Consider the following 23,298-nt stretch of genomic DNA (forward strand, 5'->3'; position numbering starts at 1 on the left):
TTTTTTTCCGATGCCCATTTATGTAGTGTAGTGTATCGCATCAAGTTTAACACATTTTGGTGCAGTCCTATCTTTGTCTGCTTAGTTATGTGGGTACCAGCACCGAATACTGCCAGCACCTGCATAAAGGTGAAATTAGATCTTACCTGCTAATTTTCTTTCCTCTAGACCCTCCAGACCGGTCAAGACGCGTGGGTTATGTCCTCCTACCAGCAGAGGGAGACTGAGAAAACACTAAGCTTTTGAAGCCTGTATATATAACCTGTGCAGAACCTCCACTAGCCAGTATAACCCTGACAAAGCAGAGAAACAAAAAACACTAACAACAACTAGCAACCCTGTACGTGGTCACAGTAAACTGCAAAAACAAGAAACATCTTCCGCTTGCTCTTACGGAAACATGTTCCTTTGCCTTTGGTAAAACAGTTGGGCTTCTACAGGTGGACTATCAAAGAAGAGCCCCACCTGTCCCGGACTCCTATCACAAAACAGAAATAAACAGTCTGCAATTAGAGAAACAACAATCTACAGCAGCCAAGAATTATCCAACAAACACACCTCCTGGCCTCCAATACAGACAGGGCGGGCTCTTGACCGGTCTGGAGGGTCTAGAGGAAAGAAAATTAGCAGGTAAGATCTAATTTCACCTTCCTCAGCGACCCTCCAGACCGGTCAAGACGCGTGGGACGTACCAGAGCAGTAACTAACTTATGGGAGGGACCTACTAAGGCCAGAGGTCAAAACTGCTGCCCCAAAGCGCACCTCGTCCTTTGCATGCACAGGAATCCTATAATGCTTCACAAAGGAATGCAACGAAAACCAAACCGCAGCCCAACAAATATCTAACAGAGAAATCATACTATTCTCCGCCCACGAGGCTGCCATTCCCCTAGTGGAATGAGCAGACCAGCCCCTAGGCACCACAGGACCCTTCACCAAGTAAGCAGATGCAACCGCCTCCTTCAACCACCGTGCTATGGTCACCTTAGGAGCCGCTGCACCCTTCTTTGGGCCACCATGAAGAACGAACAAACGGTCAGAGGCTCTGAAGTCCTGAGTTCCAGAGAGATAACAACTCAAAACTCTCCTGACATCCAGCTTGGCAATACCACGCTGCTCCGAATCTCCAGCCATATCACCCAACACTGGCAGAGAGATGACCTGATTAACATGGAACTCGGAAACCACCTTGGGCAAAAAAAGGAAAGCACCGTCCGCAACGAAACCTTTCCCTCAGAAAGGACAAAAATGGTTCCCTACAAGACAAAGCCTGAAGCTCTGAAACACTCCGTGCTGAAGTAATCGCCACCAACAAGACCGTCTTTAAAGATAAATCCTTACAAGATGCCGATACCAGCGGCACAAACGGAGGCCTGATCAAAGCATCCAAAACTAGCTTCAAATCCCACGGAGGCACCATCCGTCACTGAGGTGGACGCAGCAACTTAACACCCTTCAAAAAACTCACTACCTCAGGCACAGACGCGAAGGACTTTCACTGAAGCTTCCCACGAAAACATGACAAAGCTGCCACCTGAACCTTCAGTGTAGACAAGGCCAGACCCCTATCAACACCATCGTGCAAAAATTCCAAAACTTCCGCCACCGAAGAGCGAAACGGCCGAACTCGATGGTCTTCACACCAGTGCTCAAAGATTCTCCAAACCCGGACATACGCCAAGGAAGTGGATCGTCTACGGCAACTCAACATCGTAGCAAAGCCACTGGACGAAAGCCCCTTCTTCTTCAACTTGTGCCGCTCAAGAGCCAAGCCATAAGCGAAAACCGAGCCGGAACCGGCATGATTATCGGGCTTTGACACAGAACTGATCCCAACAAAGGCAGGGCCGCCGCCCCTGCCAACCGCACCAGGTCTCCGTACCATGGTCGATGCTGCCAATCCGGAGCTACCAGAATCACCCGACCGAAGTGATGTTCGATGCGCTATATTACTCGACCGACTAACAGCCACGGAGGAAACACATACAGTCACTCCCGAGGCCAAGGCAACAGAAGAGCGTCGATTCCCTCCGCTCAAGGGTCTCTTCAGCGACTGAAAAAACAAAAAATCTCTGAACTTGCGCATAGCGAGCCGTTGCCCTAAGATCACCGAAAGTCCCCAGACCGACACAACTCACTGGAACACTGACCGAAGAAAAGACCACTCTCTGGGATCTAGAGTGTGCCTGCTGAGATAATCTGCATCTATGTGACCTACCCCGGCCACATGCGCTGCCAAGAGAGCCTGAAGATGAGTTCAACTGCGCCGCCAAGGCTCTTCGTCCTCCCTTGACGGTTGACATATGCTACTGCCATGGCATTGTCACAGAGCACTCGGACTGCCTTGTGGCGAACCACCGACGTCAAGGCCTGGAGCACCACCCGAATGGCCCGAGTTTCCAGCCGGTTGATGGACCACTCTGCTTCTGCCCGAGACCACCGGCCTTGAGCTACCTGACCGAGACAATGTGTCCCCCAACCTTGCAGACTGGCATCCGTGACCATTACCAGCCCCTGTGGGGACTCCAACGGCATTCCTGTTCCCAAATTGCGCGGGTTGAGCCACCAGCGGAGACTGAGACGAGGGGCCACCGACAGCGGACAACACATTTCCAAGTCCTGCGACAGAGGGGACCAACGACTGAACAGAGCTGACTGTACCTGACGCATGTGCGCCCTGGCCCACGGAACTACCTCTATGGTCGCCGCCATCAGGCCCAGGACCTGACGATAAGTACGGGCCGTCGGCGCCTTCTCTGCAAGGAACCGACAAATCGGACCCTGTAACTTGGAACCAAAAGGCTGCACGAAGGAAAGTGAAGATAAGCTTCCGTCAAATCCAGGGAAGTGAGAAACTCTCCTTTCCGGACCGCACCAGTGACCGACCGCAACGTCTCCATCCGGAAAGAGGGCACCTTGAGTGCCGCATTGACCCTTTTGAGATCTAAAATGGGACGAAAAGTGTCCTCTTTCTTGTGGACCACAAAATAGATCAAATAGCACCCTGAGCGTTGCTGATCTGAAGGAACAGGAACCACGGCTCCCAATGCGAGCAGCCACCGCAGAGTGTCCCTCACTGCTGCCCTCTTGCTCCAAGACCGACAGAGGGATTCCAGAAACACTTCGGGAGAACAGCGCATATCCGCCTCGAAACACCTTGAGAACCCACTGATCTGACCTGATTTGGGCCCAGCTCTGGTAAAACAGACTCAGCCGAGCCCCAACATGCACCAGAGCCTGAGCCCGCACACCTTCATTGGGAATTGCGGCGTGAATACTAACCTCCTACGGAAAAGCCACGCCCTCCGCGACGATTCTCACGAAAGAACTGTGCGCGCTGGAAAAACCGACCCCTAGAGGTCCTACTACTATTAAACATTTCTATAGCACTACTAGACTTATACAGCGCTGTCCAAATTAACATGAAAAGACAGTCCCTGCTCAACAGAGCTCACAATCTAAATTGGACAGACAAACAGACAGCTAGGGGTAGGTCCCACTCGATCTGCCCGGCCTATACCGCTGAGCCTCCCTAAACCGTCCCCGAGAGGAACTAGTTCTGGCCCCTGCCTTGAACCGAAAATCTGGAAGCCATAGAACCTTGGTATCACTAAGACCTCACACTAACTTGTCCAAATCTTCTCCAAAGAGCATAGCTCCCTTAAGTGGCAGAGACCCACAACCATAGCCATATTTTTTGTCTGAAGTAGGCAACAAATCATAAAAGCCTCAGACAAAAAGGATGAACCCATGTCCAAGTCGGCTAACTCCTGACCCCCAGAAGAACCAACATCTACCGAATCATCCAGGAGCTTCTCGGCCCAACGAAAACATGCCCGAGCTACCAGACCCCCACAAACTGAGGCCTGCAGGGCTAGAGCCGACAAAACAAAACTACGCTTGAGAAAAGATCCCAACTTCCTATCCTGAGGATCACGGAGGGCCGTTCCTCCATCAACCGGGATAGCCGTAGCTATAATTACTGCCGTCACTACTGCATCTACCGTGGGAGCCTTAAAGGAATCCCTATCGTCCTGAGGGAGGGGATAAAGCCTCGCCATTGCCTTTGCCACCTTACACGGCAAATCCCATTCCTGACAAATCATCTCCCGGAGATCCTTGTTCATAGGGAAGGATCACGCCTGACGCTGAATGCCCTTCACCAACGGATCCTGGACAGTTTCCCCCAAAGCCACCTCAGGACCAAACTGAAGGGTGGACGACACCTGATCTATGAGTTCTGACAGCTCATCTCTATGGAAAATCCGCACTATTGAAGGATCCTCTCCAGGAATCCACCAATCCTGCTCCTGAGAGCCGTCAATTCCATCTGACTCCCCCAGATCACTAAGCACAGCTTCTGCAGCTACAGGAGAAAAACATTGCCTGTCCTCTGACCACTCTAACCGTGGTCTCTCAGCCAAGACGGAAATAGCCCCCTCTTCCAATTAGGGGGGGGGGGGGGTCCCGATCTCCAGGCCTGATACCGCGTCCAGACAAAATCTGGAGGAAAGCCCACCATTCCTGGACCGTCATTAGGCCCTTTTGTGCCAAAAACGGAGGCCGCAGGCCCAAAAACAGCTGGCTCCACGGGCCGCGTCAGACTCAAGATGGCGGCTGTTCCCGCCGAAACTGTTCCCGCTGACAGCGGCCCTGCCTACGCTCCCGCTGACCCGGAGACTCCCGACACCATCGATCCCTCCGCGGTCAAGTCGGGGGGTGCCGCAGCCACCTTTATAGGTGCACCGCAAAGCTACACTGAGCACCCGGCGCCTCTACCCCTCGCCACGAGCACACGCGACATCGGAGGAGCTGGGCCGCCATAAACCACGAGGGAAGGGAAAAGCTGTTCCGCAAACGCGCCAAACCAAAAACTCCCTCACACTGCAAAAGCACTGAAGAAAGCGCTGCTCTCTCGTTCCAGCAAGGAATCGAAACCCCCGTTCGGTCCGCTGAAAATAAAGAAATAAATGCCCTTAAAGGCACAGTACTCCAACTCTGGCAGCTGGAAATTGTAAGGCACTCAAGGCTACAATACTGAGAAAGCAGCCGAGGCACAAAGCTGCCAAGCAAAACGAAATAGAATAACTGACCTTAAAGGCACAGTACTCTAATTCTGGCATCTGGAAATTGTAAGGCACTCAAGGCTACAATACTGAGAAAGCAGCCGAGGCACAAAGCTGGCAAGCAAAATGAAATAGAATAACTGACCTTAAAGGCACAGTACTCTAATTCTGGCATCTGGAAATTGTAAGGCACTCAAGGCTACAATACTGAGAAAGCAGCCGAGGCACAAAGCTGGCAAGCAAAATGAAATAGAATAACTGACCTTAAAGGCACAGTACTCTAATTCTGGCATCTGGAAATTGTAAGGCACTCAAGGCTACAATACTGAGAAAGCAGCCGAGGCACAAAACTGCCAAGCAAACAGAAATAGAGAGCAGCACAGGGGGAGGGACCCAAACATAGGTGTAACACCCCAGGGGGAAAAACTGGGCCCCACCAGACCCAGGGCCCCAAAGCACTTTTTTTTTTTTTTTTTTTTTTTTTTTTTTACACACACGTACAGGGTACTGCAACAGAATAAAGTTTGGAAGGAAAAAATCCTACGACCCAATGACAAACTACCTCACCAGATTATTGGAGACTGCACAGGCTGTCAACTGCTACCTCTGCTGAGACTGAGAAAATACTGGCTAGTGGAGGTTCTGCACAGGTTATATATACAGGCTTCAAAAGCTTAGTGTTTTCTCAGTCTCCCTCTGCTGGTAGGAGGACATAACCCACGCGTCTTGACCGGTCTGGAGGGTCGCTGAGGAATGTCCAGGTTCACTGAAGACCCAGATATTTAATGCTGCTACCTGGACATGGCCCAACATTGAATATCCAGGTCTAATTTAGCCAGCGGCGGTCAGTGCTTTACAAATAAATAAATAAACAAACTCTGACCGCTGCCAGCTGAATATTGATCTAAGTGAAAGTATTACTGTTTCACATAACCCAGGGGACATTAGCAATCACAGAAAACGTGTATTTATAAGAGGAGTGTTCACATGGGCGGGAACATGATTTGGCTAATACAAAATATTTATTTATTATGACATTTCTACCCTGAATTTTCCCAAGAAAGCTCAGGTTCAAAACCACAAGGGCTCGTTATCCATGCATCACCCTCTCTATCCATGGCTACTCAGACCATGCAGCAATAGATAGGAGCAACGCTTGTTTATAATAGAACAGAGAACAAAACATAATTGAGGCCTACCCATTTGGCCATTTTCCCTATCTAATGCAATACTGTAGAACTTATTTAATTCTGCAACTTTCTTCCCTGCTTTTAAAGATCCACTGTGCTGGCCCCCTCCATGACAGTGTGTACCCGTGTAAGAAAAATGCACACAGATAGTATGGATTTACGATCAGACTCACTTCAGCCCCAGTTTCTTCTCAATGAGGTCCTTGAACTTGTAGGCCCCACCACCCGTGGCTTTAATAACCTTTGTTTCTGTGTTGACAAGATGATCTTTGATGAAATCTAGGCAGGTCTCAATGTAGGCATTTTCAAACTTGATGAAATGAAGCCGGGCCATAATCTCCTCCTGCACCGATATTTCGTACAAGGGCTCATGCTCCACATCCTGTCAGAAGTGAGATGGACGCTCTGGTTAAACTTTTGTCCACAACCATGATTCTCAGCAAGTTAGGTTGAAACCAAGGCCCAGAGAGAGAGTTTCGAAAGAGAAAGAGAGGCATAAGAAGCTGGGAGAGGAGACACAAAAGAAATACAAGAAAGAAGGGAGGAGGGACATCAGCTGTCCATAAAGCATGAACCACTCTTTTCTTTCCACAAATAAACGATAGCGAATAAAGACCAAAATGAAGAGCAAAGAAAATGAAGGAAGAAAATAAAAGGGTAAACTTAGAAGTCCAGGAAAAGAGGCCAACATGTGCTTAGAAATGTTTTCTAAATATTTTCTAACCCTATATTTGCAGGCACAGAGTTTAATGAATGTTCTTCCATGCTGTTTATTATGGTATTGTTTGTATCGTACTGACATTTATCATTATTTTTGTTACACTGTTTCATGTTAGTCCAATTATTAGGTTTTAATTTGTCGTTTCCAAGTTTACTTCATTGTATTTATACTTATATTTGGTCATTTACCATTGTTATGCTGTTAACAAAATTGTAAGGTTTACATGAAGATGCATATCAGCTTGGGTGAATCTCTTCATAAAGACGGTTAATAAATAAAATAAATTAGGTAACTATTTCTCATGCGTAACCTGAAAATAAGTGAAGCAAGGAGGACTGGTTTAAAAGTCTTTGGGAACACACCTTACCACATGTCTATGCACCCCTTACTTTAGGACATCACTAGTTGTCCAGGTCTGGTTTTCAGGATAAGCACGCTACGCAAGTTAGCGCAGCTAATCTAGGGGGTCCTGTTTACTAAAGCGTGTTAAGCACCTACTCTTGGATTCTATACATAGTGTTGAAAGTTAGGAGCTGGAATTTGTGCACGGATTCAAGAACCGCAGGCAATTTAGGGGTACTTTTACTAAGTTGTGGGAAAACAGGCCCTGCAGTAGCGGCGGGGGCTGTTTTTCCTGCACGCCAGGTGGCGGTAAGGGCTCCCGGGGTAATCCAGTGGTAACTGGGCAGCGAGCGGCAATGCCCGATTACAGCCAGGTTAGCACTGTGCTAGAAAAAAAAATTTTTTGGCACACCAGAAATGGTACACATGCTGGGCCAGCATTGAGCTTACCAACACTTTGCAAAAGGGCCCCTTAATGAGGAAATGAGCACTAATGATCTCTCTTCCCCTTATTCTCACCACACTTAAAACTCTACCCACAGATGGAACTGTTATACCCTAATGTTCTCTCGCCATTGTTCTATCGCCGATCAGTTCCCCATTGTTACATTCTACTGTTCCATTCCCAAACTATGTTTGACTTTGACTTGTTTTCCCAAAATATGTTTGGCTTCGACTGTTTTCCCATAACTCTTCTCAATATAACCCATAACCATATTGTAACCAATTTAATTCCATGACTCACAATGTATTGTAAGCCACCCTGAACCTGCAAATAGGTGGGAAAATGTGGGATACAAATGCAATCAATAAATAAATAAATAAATAATTAGTGCCTGCTTGAAGTTACGCATGGATCTCCCCTGTGAGGTATTCTATAGCTTGGTGCCTAACTTTTCCCGTGCACAATCCAAAAGGGAATGTTGCCATGGGAGGGGCATAGGCGGGTCAGGTTAGGCACCAAGTTATGGAACAATGCCGATACATGCCTAACTCTGGGCACTGGACTTACACACGTTTCTATCAGGTGTAAGTCTGGCATCCAAAGTGAGGTGCGACCTATGCACTACGCAGGTGCTCTATAAAGGTCGGGCACCCTTTACAGAATAGGGGCTCAGTGCAAATCTTTTCAGCGCCAGATTGTCAATGCTATGTAATTACCCCTTAATGCCTGGTTTATGTTGAGACAAATTAGATCTTTAAAAGAGATTTTTTGGATAGGAGAGCAAAGAATATCCTTTTGCATGCCTTGGTTTTGTCGCAAATCAATTATTGCAATTCTCTGTTGGTGAGATGTTCTTCAGCTCAATTGAATCATTTGCAGTTAAACTATTATTTAATGCTAAGATTTGGGATCATGCGACACCTTTGCTCAGAGAATAAGACTGGCTGCCATTGATGGCCAGAAGCAAATATAAAATTTTGCTAATGGCTTATTTAACCATTGTTATGGGTAGACCTTAATACCCGCACTCATTAATACCTTATCAACCTTCTAGACAGCTACAATTTTCACAAGCTAATTTTTTGGTTGTTCCATCGTACTCGAGGGTCTGGATTTATTATTCTAGTAAAAACAGCTTTTAGTATAGTCGCACCAAATTCTACCTTTCCTATTTGTGCTTTCTCCTGAGTTTGATGTTTTATTTAGGTTTTGCTTTTTTTTCTCGAAGTGTCCTTTTATTGTAAACCGCCTTGATGTGCTTTTGTTTGAAAGGAGGTATATTAAATATTACAAAATAAAATAAATAAACTTCTAGCACAGAGTCAAATTAAGGGGCTTTGCGGTATTTTCACAGTTAGCAAACGGTAAACCAGGCATTACATGCTTTCTGTATCAGGGGTGTGGCATAGGCAGAGAGTGGGAGTGAAAGGTGTTTGGCAGTTAACACACGCTGCACTTACCACATGCTAATTGCTTAACATGGAACCACTTACCGCTTCCTAAATAGGTGACGCTAACCCCCCCGAGTCTGTGCACGCAAATCCAGTCATATTCTGGATTTGCATGTGCAACTTAGGTTAACAAGCGAATTAGCCACGATAATTGCCACTTAACAAGCAATTACTAAAACTAATTGGCATTAATTAGAATTTATGCACAAAAATGTCTAAGCGTATTCTATAATGTGATTGTGTAAATTCTAAGTTGCATTGTTGAAAAGGGGGCGTGGCCATGGGTGTGGAAGGGTGGGTCCTGGGCATTTCTAAAATTTATGCGTGGTATTATAGAACACACCCTGTGCGCAAGTAATTTAGGCACTGGCATTTAAACCAAAGTTTTACTTGGCGTAACTGCCCACAACTAAATTGTCTCGTGAGCAGGCGCCTGGTTTATTCTATAAACCGCGTGGAAATTTAGGTTTATTTTATACAGTAAGCCTAAATTTAGGGGTACTTTATAGAATATGCCTAGGTGTATTTCGTTTTGGCGCCGATTTTTTAGGCATGATATATAAAATCTAGTCTTAAGTGCAGCCATGTTAACCAGGAACAGACACTGCACGTTAATCTGGATGTTAATGAATGACCTGTAGTACAAAAAATAATGGGAACGTCCCACTAGGTACCGTGTCAAATTTGTAGCTACCGCACAGTAAAATCCCGTGTTAAGCTGCAGTAACTGCAAACTATACCACGGTGTAGTAGAAGGGTCCCTTAATTGGCACCCAGTCATCATAGCCCTGACAAAATAGCCTCGACAAAAAAGCCCTGACAAAACAGCCTTGTAACAAAATAACTCTTGACAAAATGGCCCCTCCAACAAAACAACCCTTGACAAAATAGCCCCTAAACAAAACAGCCCCCTAAGAAAAAGTAACACATCACAAAAATATAATTAACTACAACTGAAATCTTCACTGATAAAGACTCCTACCAGCATTCAATTGCATAAAGCATATATAAATAAACAAAATTCTATAGCTCCAAACTGGTATTCATGATCTGTTCTGCTATTTAAAGACACTATTCTTCCATCAACATGCTAATTACAAAAAAAACAACAATATTGTCATCATTTTCATAGTCTTACCAACCTTATCCTGTTTGGCAAGGTAATATTATTAGGAAAAAAATGCAGACCCATATTCAGGGCAGCCTGATCATGCGGCTAACTCATCAAGGGTTATATTGTGGGCAGGCCGTTTTGACAGTGGCTGCTATGTCAGGGACTATTATGTCGGGAGCTTTTTTTGTTTGGGGCTATTTTGTCAGGGCTATTTTGACCAGGTACCCCTTAATGAATGTTTATTGTGAAAATCCAGTCCAGAACTGGATTATAAAACACTCTTACCTCCAAACAAACCATGCTTCAAGACTGGCTAATATAAAGTGTCATATATAACATTCTGCAGCTTTTAAAATCAGCAACTGCCACTTTTTCAGAGGAGAAAGGAGAACAGGAAAAAAAAATCTTGCACTATTTCCCCCGGCAAATCAGTGGTTTTTTAACCTGTCAGCTAGCTTGCTCAGAGTATCAGCAGTGAATACGTATGAGATGTATACAGTGGAATTAGTGAAAACATGTGTCTGAAGCATATTTATTTATTTTTTTTGTTATATTTGTACCCCGCGCTTTCCCACTCATGGCAGGCTCAATGCGGCTTACATGGGGCAATGGAGGGTTAAGTGACTTGCCCAGAGTCACAAGGAGCTGCCTGTGCCTGAAGTGGGAATCCAACTCAGTTCCTCCCCAGGACCAAAGTCCACCACCCTAACCACTAGGCCACTCCTCCACTGTTGCTACTATTTGAGATTCTACATGGAATGTTGCTATTCCACTAGCAACATTCCATGTGGAAGTCGGCCCTTGCAGATCACCAATGTGGCCGCGCAGGCTTCTGCTTCTGTGAGTCTCACGTCCTGCACGTACGTGCAGGACGTCAGACTCACAGAAACAGAAGCCTGCGCAGCCTTCTACATGGAATGTTGCTAGTGGAATAGCAACATTCCATGTAGAATCTCCAATAGTAGCAACATTCCATGTAGAATCTCCAATAGTATCTATTTTATTTTTGTTACATTTGTACCCCGCACTTTCCCACTCATGGCAGGCTCAATGCGGCTTACATGGGGCAATGGAGGGTTAAGTGACTTGCCCAGAGTCACAAGGAGCTGCCTGTGCCTGAAATGGGAATCGAACTCAGTTCCTCAGTTCCCCTTCTTATACTCCAGCATCTAGCAAAGTACATCAGAACCACTGCAGGAGTGTGCACCTTTCCAACAAGCTTAGGGAAGGGGAGGGGGAATAACAAGGGCTTTGCACAATAAGCACCGAGACCAATGAGTCTCTGGGTTCAGATCCCTTGATTTAGGTGCAGATTCTCTCTGTTATACTCCATCTGAATGTATTTCATTACTGCAGTTTAACCACATCATGCCTGTTGGCTATTTGGAACTTTTCATTTCGGCTGACACACTGCCTTATAATATCTATTCCACTCTCACGTTCCCACTCCAAACTATCAAGGTCCTTGGTGTGATGCAATACTGAAACCCCTTATATGCGCAGAACTAAGCCTCAGAGATGGGAAGAATAGAACTGGCTCTTATGCATAATGCACAGAAAAGCTTCTTACTAAGGAGTTGTTCTAAAAGAATATATTGCATAAAAAGCAGCACTGTTAAAGGTTTCATCCTGAGGAAAGAGCCAAGGCTTGTAACTCTACTGAAAACAAGTTATGATCTTTACTTTCTATTGATTTTCATTGTCTGTTTCTGATTTACAGGAGGAAAAAGGATTCAGATGCTCGGCTAGTTTTTTTTGCTTTTGCTCATCAGCCTTAAAAACCTCCTAGAACAGAATCTTTTTATTTTTGTTTTCCTATTTTTTTTAGTATTTTATCACTTCATGTAATGCTTCTATAATTTTCATAAGTTCTTGTAAATAATTTCCTTAAGGGCACCACAGCAGAAGTGCCGTTTGCATCGGTTTGCTCAACAGAGCACTTCCATTTCGTTACTTCTTCAGGAGACAAAGCGTACAGCACGATTTCTTCTGTGTCCCTCGTTATTATTGCCCTATATATCTGCTATGACTTGTTTTCAGTAGAGTTAGAAGTTTCTTATAAGCAAGATTTCAGCCAGTTTATTGAAACAAGGGAGTTTATAACTTTACTTGCAAAGATTAAGTCACTGGTTCTCATCTATCATTCCCAACCACAGAAAAGTACAAAGACAGGCATGACCCCATGCATTCAAACAACATGCTAGGTCTTCCATGTGCTCTTGGTCTCAGCGATGAAAAGGAAGGAGACAACTGACAAGAGTTAAACTACAGTTTTCCATATGACCAGGCTTTTAGTCATCCCTTCAAGTAAAGGACACCATCAATAACCTATTAAACTGATCTTTTTATTGCTGGTCTGATGTAGCAGTTCTTTCTCCTATCCATTAGCTGAAAGGGGCATGGTTTCCCAATGCATGCTGTCAATGCCTCTGTTTCAGTTCTAATGTACTCTCTCTGTGTCTTACTTAGGTCTCCTTTCCTCTTTGTCCAGCTAATACAGGGCTCAATATAGGGTATGATACATACCTGTAGCAGTTGTTCTCCGAGGACAGCAGGCTGATTGTTCTCACGACTGGGTGACGTCCGCGGCAGCCCCCACCAACCGGAAATAAGCTTCGCGGGACGGTCGACACGCAGGGCACGCCCACCGCGCATGCGCGGCCGTCTTCCCGCCCGTGCGCGACCGCTCCCGCCAGTTGAATGACTAGCAAAAAATATGAAATACACAACTCCAAAGGGGAGGAGGGAGGGAAGGTGAGAACAATCAGCCTGCTGTCCTCGGAGAACAACTGCTACAGGTATGTATCATACCCTTTCTCCGAGGACAAGCAGGCTGCTTGTTCTCACGACTGGGGTATCCCTAGCTCTCAGGCTCACTCAAAACAAGAACCCAGGTCAATTGAACCTCGCAACGGCGAGGAAACAACAGAAATTGACCTACGAAGAACAACTAACTGAGAGTGCAGCCTGACCAGAATAAATTCGGGTCCTGGAGGGTGGAGTTGGATTTACACCCCAAACAGATTCTGCAGCACCGACTGCCCGAACCGACTGTCGCGTCGGGTATCCTGCTGGAGGCAGTAATGTGATGTGAATGTGTGGACAGATGACCACGTCGCAGCCTTGCAAATCTCTTCAATAGTGGCTGACTTCAAGTGGGCCACTGACGCTGCCATGGCTCTAACACTATGAGCCGTGACATGACCCTCAAGAGTCAGCCCAGCCTGGGCGTAAGTGAAGGAAATGCAATCTGCTAGCCAATTGGAGATGGTGCGTTTCCCGACAGCGACCCCTAGCCTGTTAGGGTCGAAAGAAACAAACAATTGGGCGGACTGTCTGTGGGGCTGTGTCCGCTCCAAGTAGAAGGCCAATGCTCTCTTGCAGTCCAATGTGTGCAACTGACGTTCAGCAGGGCGGGTATGCGGCCTGGGGAAGAATGTTGGCAAGACAATTGACTGGTTAAGATGGAACTCCGACACCACCTTCGGCAGGAACTTTGGGTGGGTGCGGAGCACTACTCTGTTGTGATGAAATTTGGTATATGGAGCATGAGCTACTAGGGCTTGAAGCTCACTGACCCTACGAGCTGAAGTAACTGCCACCAAGAAAATGACCTTCCAGGTCAAGTACTTCAGATGGCAGGTATTCAGTGGCTCAAAAGGAGGTTTCATCAGCTGGGTGAGGACGACGTTGAGATCCCATGACACAACAGGAGGCTTGATAGGGGGCTTTGACAAAAGCAAGCCTCTCATGAATCGAACGACTAAAGGCTCTCCAGAGATGGCTTTTCCTTCCACACGATAATGGTAAGCACTAATCGCACTAAGGTGATTCCTTACTGAGTTGGTCTTGAGGCCAGACTCTGATAAGTGCAGAAGGTATTCAAGCAGGTTCTGTGCAGGGCAAGAACGAGGTTCTAGGGCCATGCTCTCACACCACACGACAAACCTCCTCCACTTGAAAAAGTAACTCTTTTTAGTGGAATCCTTCCTAGAGGCAAGCAAGACCCGGGAGACACCCTCAGACAGACCCAACGCAGTGAAGTCTACGCCCTCAACATCCAGGCCGTGAGAGCCAGAGACTGGAGGTTGGGGTGCAGCAACGCTCCGTCGTTCTGCGAAATGAGAGTCGGAAAACACTCCAATCTCCACGGTTCTTCGGAGGACAACTCCAGAAGAAGAGGGAACCAGATCTGACGGGGCCAAAAGGGCGCGATCAGAATCATGGTGCCGCGGTCTTGCTTGAGCTTCAGTAAGGTCTTCCCCACCAAAGGTATGGGAGGATAAGCATACAGGAGGCCGGTCCCCCAATGGAGGAGAAAGGCATCCGACGCTAGCCTGCCGTGTGCCTGAAGTCTGGAACAGAACAGAGGCAGCTTGTGGTTGGTCTGAGAGGCGAAAAGGTCCACCGAGGGGGTGCCCCACGCTCGGAAGATCTTGCGTACCACTCTGGCATGGAGCGACCACTCGTGCGGTTGCATGACTCTGCTCAGTCTGTCGGCCAGACTGTTGTTTACGCCTGCCAGGTACGTGGCTTGGAGGAGCATGCCGAACCGACACGCCCAACGCCACATCCCGACGGCCTCCTGGCACAGGGGGCGAGATCCGGTGCCCCCCTGCTTGTTGACGTAATACATTGCAACCTGATTGTCTGTCCGAATTTGGATAATTTGACAGGACAGCCGATCTCTGAAAGCCTTCAGTGCGTTCCAGATCGCTCGGAGCTCCAGGAGGTTGATCTGCAGATCCTTTTCCTGGAGGGACCACAGACCCTGAGTGTGGAGCCCATCGACATGGGCTCCCCACCCCAGGCGAGATGCATCCGTCGTCAGCACTTTCGTGGGCTGCGGAATTTGGAATGGACGTCCCAGGGTCAAATTGGTCCGGATGGTCCACCAGAGCAGTGAAGTGCGGCAACTGGTGGAGAGGCGGATGACATCTTCTAGATTCCCGGTGGCTTGAAACCACTGGGAAGCTAGGGTCCATTGAGCAGATCTCATGTGAAGACGAGCCATGGGAGTCACATGAACTGTGGAGGCCATATGACCCAGAAGTCTCAACATCTGCCGAGCTGTGATCTGCTGAGACGCTCTGGTCTGCGAAGCCAGGGCCAAGAGATTGGTAGCCCTCGCTTCGGGAAGGTAGGCCTGAGCCGTCTGGGTATTCAGCAGCGCTCCTATGAATTCCAGAGACTGAGTAGGCTGGAGATGGGACTTTGGGTAATTGATCACAAACCCCAGCAGCTCCAGAAGTTGAATAGTGCACTGCATGCACTTTGTAAACACTCGTGGGGCAGAGGCGAGCCCAAAGGGCAGCACACAATACTGAAAGTGCCGTGCGCCCAGGCGGAATCTGAGATACTGTCTGTGAGCTGGCAGTATCGGGATGTGAGTGTATGCGTCCTTTAAATCCAGGGAACATAGCCAATCGTTTTTCTGAATCATTGGCAGAAGGGTGCCCAAGGAAAGCATCCTGAACTTTTCTTTGACCAGGAATTTGTTCAGGCCTCTCAGGTCTAGGATGGGACGCATCCCCCCTGTTTTCTTTTCCACAAGGAAGTACCTGGAATAGAATCCCTGCCCTTCCTGCCCGGGTGGTACGGGCTCGACCGCATTGGCGCTGAGAAGGGCGGAGAGTTCCTCTGCAAGTACCTGCTTGTGAAGGGAGCTGAAAGACTGAGCTCCCGAAGGACAATTTGGAGGCAGGGAGGCCAAATTCAGGGCGTATCCGCACCGCACTATTTGGAGAACCCACTGGTCGGAGGTTATGAGAGGCCACCTTTGGTGAAAAAATTTTAACCTCCCTCCGACCGGCAGATCGTCCGGTACGGACACTTGTAGGGCGGCTATGTTCCCGTGGATCCAGTCAAAAGCCCGTCCCCGGCTTTTGCTGTGGAGGCGCAGGGGGCTGCTTAGGCGCACGCTGTTGACGAGAACGAGCGCGCTGGGGCTGTCCCTGTGCCTGGCGAGGCCTTCGGGCCGGCTGGTTGTACCTACGCTTTGCAAAAGAATAGGGTGCAGCCTGCCGTGCCCGGGAAAAAACGCCCACCCGTGGGGGCGGGTGCTGAAGGCGCCCGGTGGGAGAGCTTGTCGAGAGCGGTTTCCCGCTGATGCAGTTGGTCCACCATCTGCTCGACCTTCTCACCGAAAATGTTATCCCCCCGGCAAGGGACGTCAGCCAGTCTCTGCTGGGTGCGGTTGTCCAGGTCAGAGGCACGCAGCCATGAGAGCCTGCGCATCACTATACCTTGGGCCGCAGCACGAGATGCCACGTCACAGGTGTCAAAAATCCCCCTGGACAGGAACTTTCTGCACGCCTTCAGCTGCCTGACCACCTCCTGATAAGGCCTGGACTGCTCCGGCGGGAGCTTATCGACCAGGTCCGCCAGCTGTTGCACATTGGTCCGCATGTGGATGCTCATATAGAGCAGGTAAGATTGGATGCGGGTCACGAGCATGGAGGATTGGTAGGCCTTCCTCCCAAATGAGTCCAGAGTGCGAGACTCCCGCCCCGGGGGCGCCGAGGCGGTATCCCTCGAACTCCGTGCCCTCTTGAGAGCAGAATCCACGACCGCTGAGTCATGGGGCAACTGGGGCCGCATGAGCTCTGGGTCAGAGTGGATCCTGTACTGGGACTCTGCTTTCTTGGGAATGGTGGGATTAGTTAGTGGTCGCACCCAGTTCCGGAGCAGCGTCTCCTTCAGGACATTGTGCAGCGGTACCGTGGAGGACTCTCTAGGTGGTGATGGATAGTCGAGGACCTCGAGCATCTCGGCCCTCGGCTCTTCCACAGAGACCACGGGAAAGGGAATGCTTATAGACATATCCCGCACAAAGGAGGCAAAGGAGAGACTCTCAGGAGGTGAGAGCTTCCTCTCCGGTGACGGCGTGGGGTCCGAGGGAAGGCCCGTAGACTCCTCTGAGGAGAAATATCTCGGGTCCTCCTCTTCCCCCCACGAGTCCTCATCCTCGGTATCGGACATTAGCTCATGTAGCTGCGTCCGGTACCGGGCCCGGCTCGACGTCGAGGCACCGAGGTCTCGGTGTCGTCGAGCGGTGGACTCCCGCGCCGGCGGGGACGGAGCTCCCTCCATCGACGTCGACGGGGACTCCACCTGCGTGGCTGTCGAGACCGGCACCGCAAGCGGCGGCGGTGTCGACTGCCCCGGCGCCGGGCTAGAGCTCGCCGGCGCCACAGTCATCGGCGCCAAGGGCGCAAGCACCCCCGGCGCCGGCACAGCCTGGCGCATCAGCCCTTCCAGGATCCCCGGAAGGATGGCTCTGAGGCACTCGTCCAGGCCCGCTGCCGGGAAAGGCGGTGGGGCCGGTAAGGGTGTCGGTGCCGGAAGCTGCTGGGGGCCAGGAGACGGCACCGAGGTGCCGGAACCCCGACGCGTCGGTACCTCCACCACCGACGGAGATCTCTCCTCTCTGCGATGACGCTTCGGCGTCGACTCCTCTTCAGGGTGCACCGAGGGCTCCCGGTGACGGCGCTTCTTGTCTTTTTTCCGGTGCACGTCACCGGTGCCGGAGGGCATGGAGGAGGAGGAGGTCGATCCCCCTCGGTCTCGGGGTACCGGGTCCGACAGGGTTCGGTCCCGTGGCTCACGAGTTGAGGGAGCGACCGGGGCCGACTGCCAACGCGGTCTCTCTACCCCACTCTCGCCGGCGGACCGGCGGGCCGACGGGACCTGTTCTCCTGGGGTCGCTGCCATCGGTGCCGATGTCTCGGGCATCGATACCGGTACCGAAGAACCGGTCTTCGATACCGATGCCGTCGAGGTCGACGTCGAGGGGCCGGCGCAAGTTCCAAAAAGACGGTCCCGCAGAACTTGCCTCGCAACCTGAGTCCGTTTCCGGAGACCGAGACACAAAACGCACGACTTGAGATTGTGCTCCGGCCCGAGGCACTGGAGGCACCAAGCGTGGGTGTCGGTCTGCGAGATCGGCCGGCCGCAGCGACCACACTTTTTAAATCCACTCGGGACCTTCGAGGACATCGACGGAAAAATCGCGTCGGCGAAGTCAAAGTCGGCAATGGTGGCTAAAATCACACCACGAAAACTGAAACCGACCGAGCGGCCACTAGGCCGCAACGAGGCGTCCCCGCTAGAAAGCGAGGGAAAAGAAGGAGCGCGTGCTCCACACGCGCAAAATTCTTTTTTTTTTTTTTTTTTTAATAAAAGAGAAAGAAGAAGAAGAAGAGGCCGAACAGGCCAAAAGCGACGATCCGCGTAAACGCGGTCGAAAAAATCCGGCGGCTGAAACGAGAGAGAGGGGAAAACACAACTCTCTCAGTCGCGGAAAAAAAGTAACTGGCGGGAGCGGTCGCGCACGGGCGGGAAGACGGCCGCGCATGCGCGGTGGGCGTGCCCTGCGTGTCGACCGTCCCGCGAAGCTTATTTCCGGTTGGTGGGGGCTGCCGCGGACGTCACCCAGTCGTGAGAACAAGCAGCCTGCTTGTCCTCGGAGAATAAGTAGGTACAGTGACTATTAATTTAAATACCAGCATTTAAATTAATATGCATATTTAGCACTGTTATATGTACTGAATATATGTACAGTGCCATGCCAGTATTTGCATTATCCATTGAACTTTAACAATGATCAAATATCAACGCTATCTAGATAATTTCCCAGCCCATCTTTGCTCCACCCCTTCCTCTTCTACCTTCTTATACAGTTAGAATTAGACTGTTCATGGATGTTCAGCCCTCATCCCTTGAATCCTATAAAAGTTGCTTCAAATTGCGTGTGCAATTTAATTGAACAAGCTAATTAGCACAGATAAGTGGCTTAACAAGCAATTACTGGCACTAATTAATTAAAATATGCACGCATAAATCTAGGTGTGGGATCCAGGCCTAAATTTTACATGCGAGTTCAAAAAGGGGGAAGGGGGCGTGGAAATGGGAGAGTCATGGGCGGAACAGGGGCGTTCCTAAAATTTACGTGGGTAGTGACACAATAATAGGGATAGGGACCTAATTTAGGCGTGAAGATTTGCACAACGTTTCAGCAGGTACAAATGGCCCCATAAAGTTGGGCGTGATTCCAGGCGTAAACGTTATTCTATAAACCGTGCCTAACTTTAAACGTGGGTTTATAGAATAGTGCTTTTTTTCAGAGATGATATTTTTGGGCATCATATATAGAATTCACCTCCCATACGGAGAGTATTTGACTGAAAATCCATTTAGGTAGTGAAGTTATACATTCACCAGCTGCCAGTGAATGTGTATCAGCCTGATAGTTTCATCTTGCACACTCAATTTCTTCTTCTGAAGAGAGAATACAAAAAAAAAAAAAAAAAAAAGACATGCACCCTACATTTAAAGGGCAATTCTTTAAACTGGAGCCTCAGTTTAGATGCCCTAATGCCCGGTGCTTAGCAGCAAATTCTATAATAGAATATTAATGTTACAGAATATTAGTGTAAGGCTTGTACTGGCACGCCCATCTGTAGGCACGCTCTGTTATGCCATATCCATGGTAAGCAAAAGTTGACACACCTAGGTGTACCAAGTGACAAGCATAGTTTACAGTATTCTGTAAACCATGCATGTAACTGGGAGTTTGCAGTTAGGCGCTATGGCACCGAGGCACTGCCTTATAGAAGAGCACCTAGTGCATGTAGGTGCCTGTCAATTTAGTGGCACCTTTGGCATGCATAAATGGCTTCCTATGTGCACACCCATCTCTGAAAATGATCTGCCAGTCCACCCTTCAGCACTGTGCAATATTGCTTCTGTCAGCATTATACCAGTGGCGTTCCTAGGGTGGCTGACACCCGGGGCGGATCGCCGATGCGCCCCCCCCCCCCCCTCGGCGAAAGGCCACCTCCTCCCCGCGAAAGGCCACACCTCCCCCCATGGGTGCATTTTTACCTGCTGGGGGGGTGCACGCGCCCTCTGCCCCGGAACAGGAAGTAACCTCTTCCGGGGCAGAGGGAGCACGGAACGAGCGGAGCAGACAGGCACGCAGCACCCTCCCAGCGGCGTGCACCCGGGGCGGACCGCACCCCCCCCCCCCCAGGAACGCCACTGCATTATACTAAAGCAGTGGTTCCCAAACCTGGTCCTGGAGGCACCCCAGCCAGTTTGGATTTCAGGATATCCACAATGAATATTCATAAGAGAGATTTGCATGCAGTGGAGGCAGTACATGCAAATATCGCTCATGAATATTCATTGTGGATATCCTGAAAACCTGACTGGCTGGGGTGCCTCCAGGACCAGGATTAGGAATCATTGTACTAAAGTATGACCAAATACCAGACAAGCAACAGCATTTTTAACCAGAGCCTTTCACTACTGTCTGCTGCGACCTATTAAGTGAAGGTGGCAGGTCTTACCTTCCCTGAGTGATCGAAAGATCTCACTTTTGCTACTTTATGTTGCAGAGTTGAATAATAAGCCAACTTGGTTAAAGATCCACCTGTCAAACAAAAAGGGGTGAGGGATGGGAGAGAAAAGAAGTAGCAGGAATCAGCTACATTCACCTGAAGGAGCCCTGCTGTAAAGTTTAGTAACCAAAGATTAAAAAAAAAAAAAAAAAATCACACACAATATTAATTCTGGGGTCCTTTTACTAAGGTGCGCTGAAAAATGGCTTACGGTAGTGTAGGCGCGGGTTTTGGGAACATGCCGATCCATTTTTCAGCGCACCTGTAAAAAAAGGGTTTTAAAACATTTTGGCCGAAAATGGACGTGCAGCAAAATCAAAATTGCCCTGTGTCCATTTTGGGTCTGGGACCTTACCGCCAGCCATTGACCTAGCGGTAAAGACTCATGCGGTAAGCAGGCGATAATGACCTACGAAAGTCTGAAATTATTTTTTGGGGCATGCATATCAGATGCACACCAAAAATGAAATTACCGCAAGAGCCATGCGGTAACTCCGTTTTGGCGCGCATAGATGCTTACGCGGCTTAGTAAAAGGGCCCACTCTATTTTGAAGCACAAGTTTAAACTTGTTTTTTTTTTTTTAATACTTGCTCCTACTAGTAAATCACTGCTACAACTCTAGACCCAACTATACTGGTATAATGCTCTGCTGGCTGTCGTCATTAATACACATGCATGCCCAGTACTTCTCTCCCTCAACCCTAATCCATCTAGGATACCCATATAAAACAGGGTAGGATAATATCTGGGGGGAAAGCAATAGTATATGACCACAGACAGTATAAGATAAAAGCCAATTTTGGACAATTTTTTAAAGGAGACTCTCGAGTACAATAAATAAAAACAGTGTCAAAAAATAGGTAACAGGTAGCTATTCTCATGTGCATGAAAGGCAATTCTATAAATGGGTGTGTACAGTTACGTGTATCAGAGCACAGAACAGCAAGTATGCATATAAACGTACTATTCTATAAGTGCTATAGCACAAACCTGCAAGGGGTGTACATGGGGGCGGAGCAGAGGAGGAGGAGTATGGGCACGTCTCCAAATTACTTGAGCAACTTCTACAAAACTACAAGTTACACACATTGCATGGCCCGCTTAGGCACGACCATTTACACCTGCCATCAACCTGGCATAAATGGTCACACCTAAATTGAGGCATGCCAGTGCAGGTTTGCATTCTTATTCTCTAATGGAATCGGGGAACCCAGATATCATTAGAAAACAGGTGCTGAAGCGGCGGTGCCTGTTCTAGAGCTGCCGTCTGTAAGATAACACTTTACTTTGTCATACACACATACAGAAAGTCAAACAGCTCTCTGAAATGGCAATAAAATTTTGACTTTATTTAAAATGACTCAAGGATGCCAATCACGTGTCCTCAAAGATCATTAACAATTTTGCTTTTCAGGAGGCCCATAATGAATATCCACCACATTTACCTAGAATATCAGACCCCAAGACTAATGCTCAACAGTCCTGCTTAACCTCAAGAAAGAAAATTTTCAATAATCTTAAAGCAATGCTTTAGTTGCAGAAATGACCCATTAGCAACCTGATAATACATTGCAGGCCTTGATACAAGCATTTGTTTTGACATACCTAGATTACTGCAATTCTGTTCTTGCAGGTCTATCACAATATGCTTTGTGCCAAATTTAGCTCCTTCAGAATACTGCAGTCAAACACTTTGATCGCATTACCCCTTTATTGGTAGAGCAATACTGGATCCCTATATTGTGTAGGAGCCATTATGAAACTCTTCTTGCACACAAGGCATTGTATACTGGTCAACCACCATATTATCCAAAATACTTATCCTTTATCAACCAAACAGGGCTTTCCATTCTGCTACTTCTAATCTCCTGGTGGTTCCTTCTTTTAGGACGACTGGGTTTGATTATTCACAAACTATGGCTTTTAGTTGTCTAGAACCTACTTTATGGAATCAACTGCCAGCTACTCTATGGGCAGATGCTTCGCTTGTGAGGTTCAAGCCTGATCTGAAGACACTGTTATTTAGCCATACATTTGCTTTTACTACCTAACGTCAGAGTCTCTGAACCCATGCTCTGCTTCTCGCACTTTTACTCCCTTCTTACTATGTCTCTGATTAAGATGAACGGATTGGCTAAGTCCCCAGTGTTGTCTTACTGGTATTTATTGTTGTCCTATTCCCCCCATCCTCCATGTACCTCATCTTATTGGTCTTATCATCTTGTTTTAAGATTTTAATAGTTGTTTCTATTGTCTGGATCATATTGTTTTGTACACCGCCAAGATGCTGCTGTAATTGAGCAGATTATCAAATACATAAATAGATTCATATACAGTGGGGGAAATAAGTATTTGATCCCTTGCTGATTTTGTAAGTTTGCCCACTGACAAAGACATGAGCAGCCCATAATTGAAGGGTAGGTTATTGGTAACAGTGAGAGATAGCACATCACAAATTAAATCCGGAAAATCACATTGTGGAAAGTATATGAATTTATTTGCATTCTGCAGAGGGAAATAAGTATTTGATCCCCCACCAACCAGTAAGAGATCTGGCCCCTACAG

The 23,298-nt window shown here is 48.1% G+C and overlaps 1 protein-coding gene across 1 annotated transcript in view; it reads right to left on the bottom strand.

Moving 5' to 3' along the window:
- PANK4 (pantothenate kinase 4) overlaps positions 1 to 23,298 on the bottom strand; it is a 116,807-nt gene that overhangs the window by 67,020 nt on the left and 26,489 nt on the right. Inside the window, 2 exon segments of the mRNA XM_030222401.1 lie at positions 6,430 to 6,638; positions 20,682 to 20,764. Of these exon segments, the coding sequence (XP_030078261.1) occupies positions 6,430 to 6,638; positions 20,682 to 20,764 (292 nt within the window).

The sequence above is a fragment of the Microcaecilia unicolor genome, chromosome 13 (assembly GCF_901765095.1).
Source record: "Microcaecilia unicolor chromosome 13, aMicUni1.1, whole genome shotgun sequence".
Lineage (NCBI taxonomy): Eukaryota > Metazoa > Chordata > Amphibia > Gymnophiona > Siphonopidae > Microcaecilia > Microcaecilia unicolor.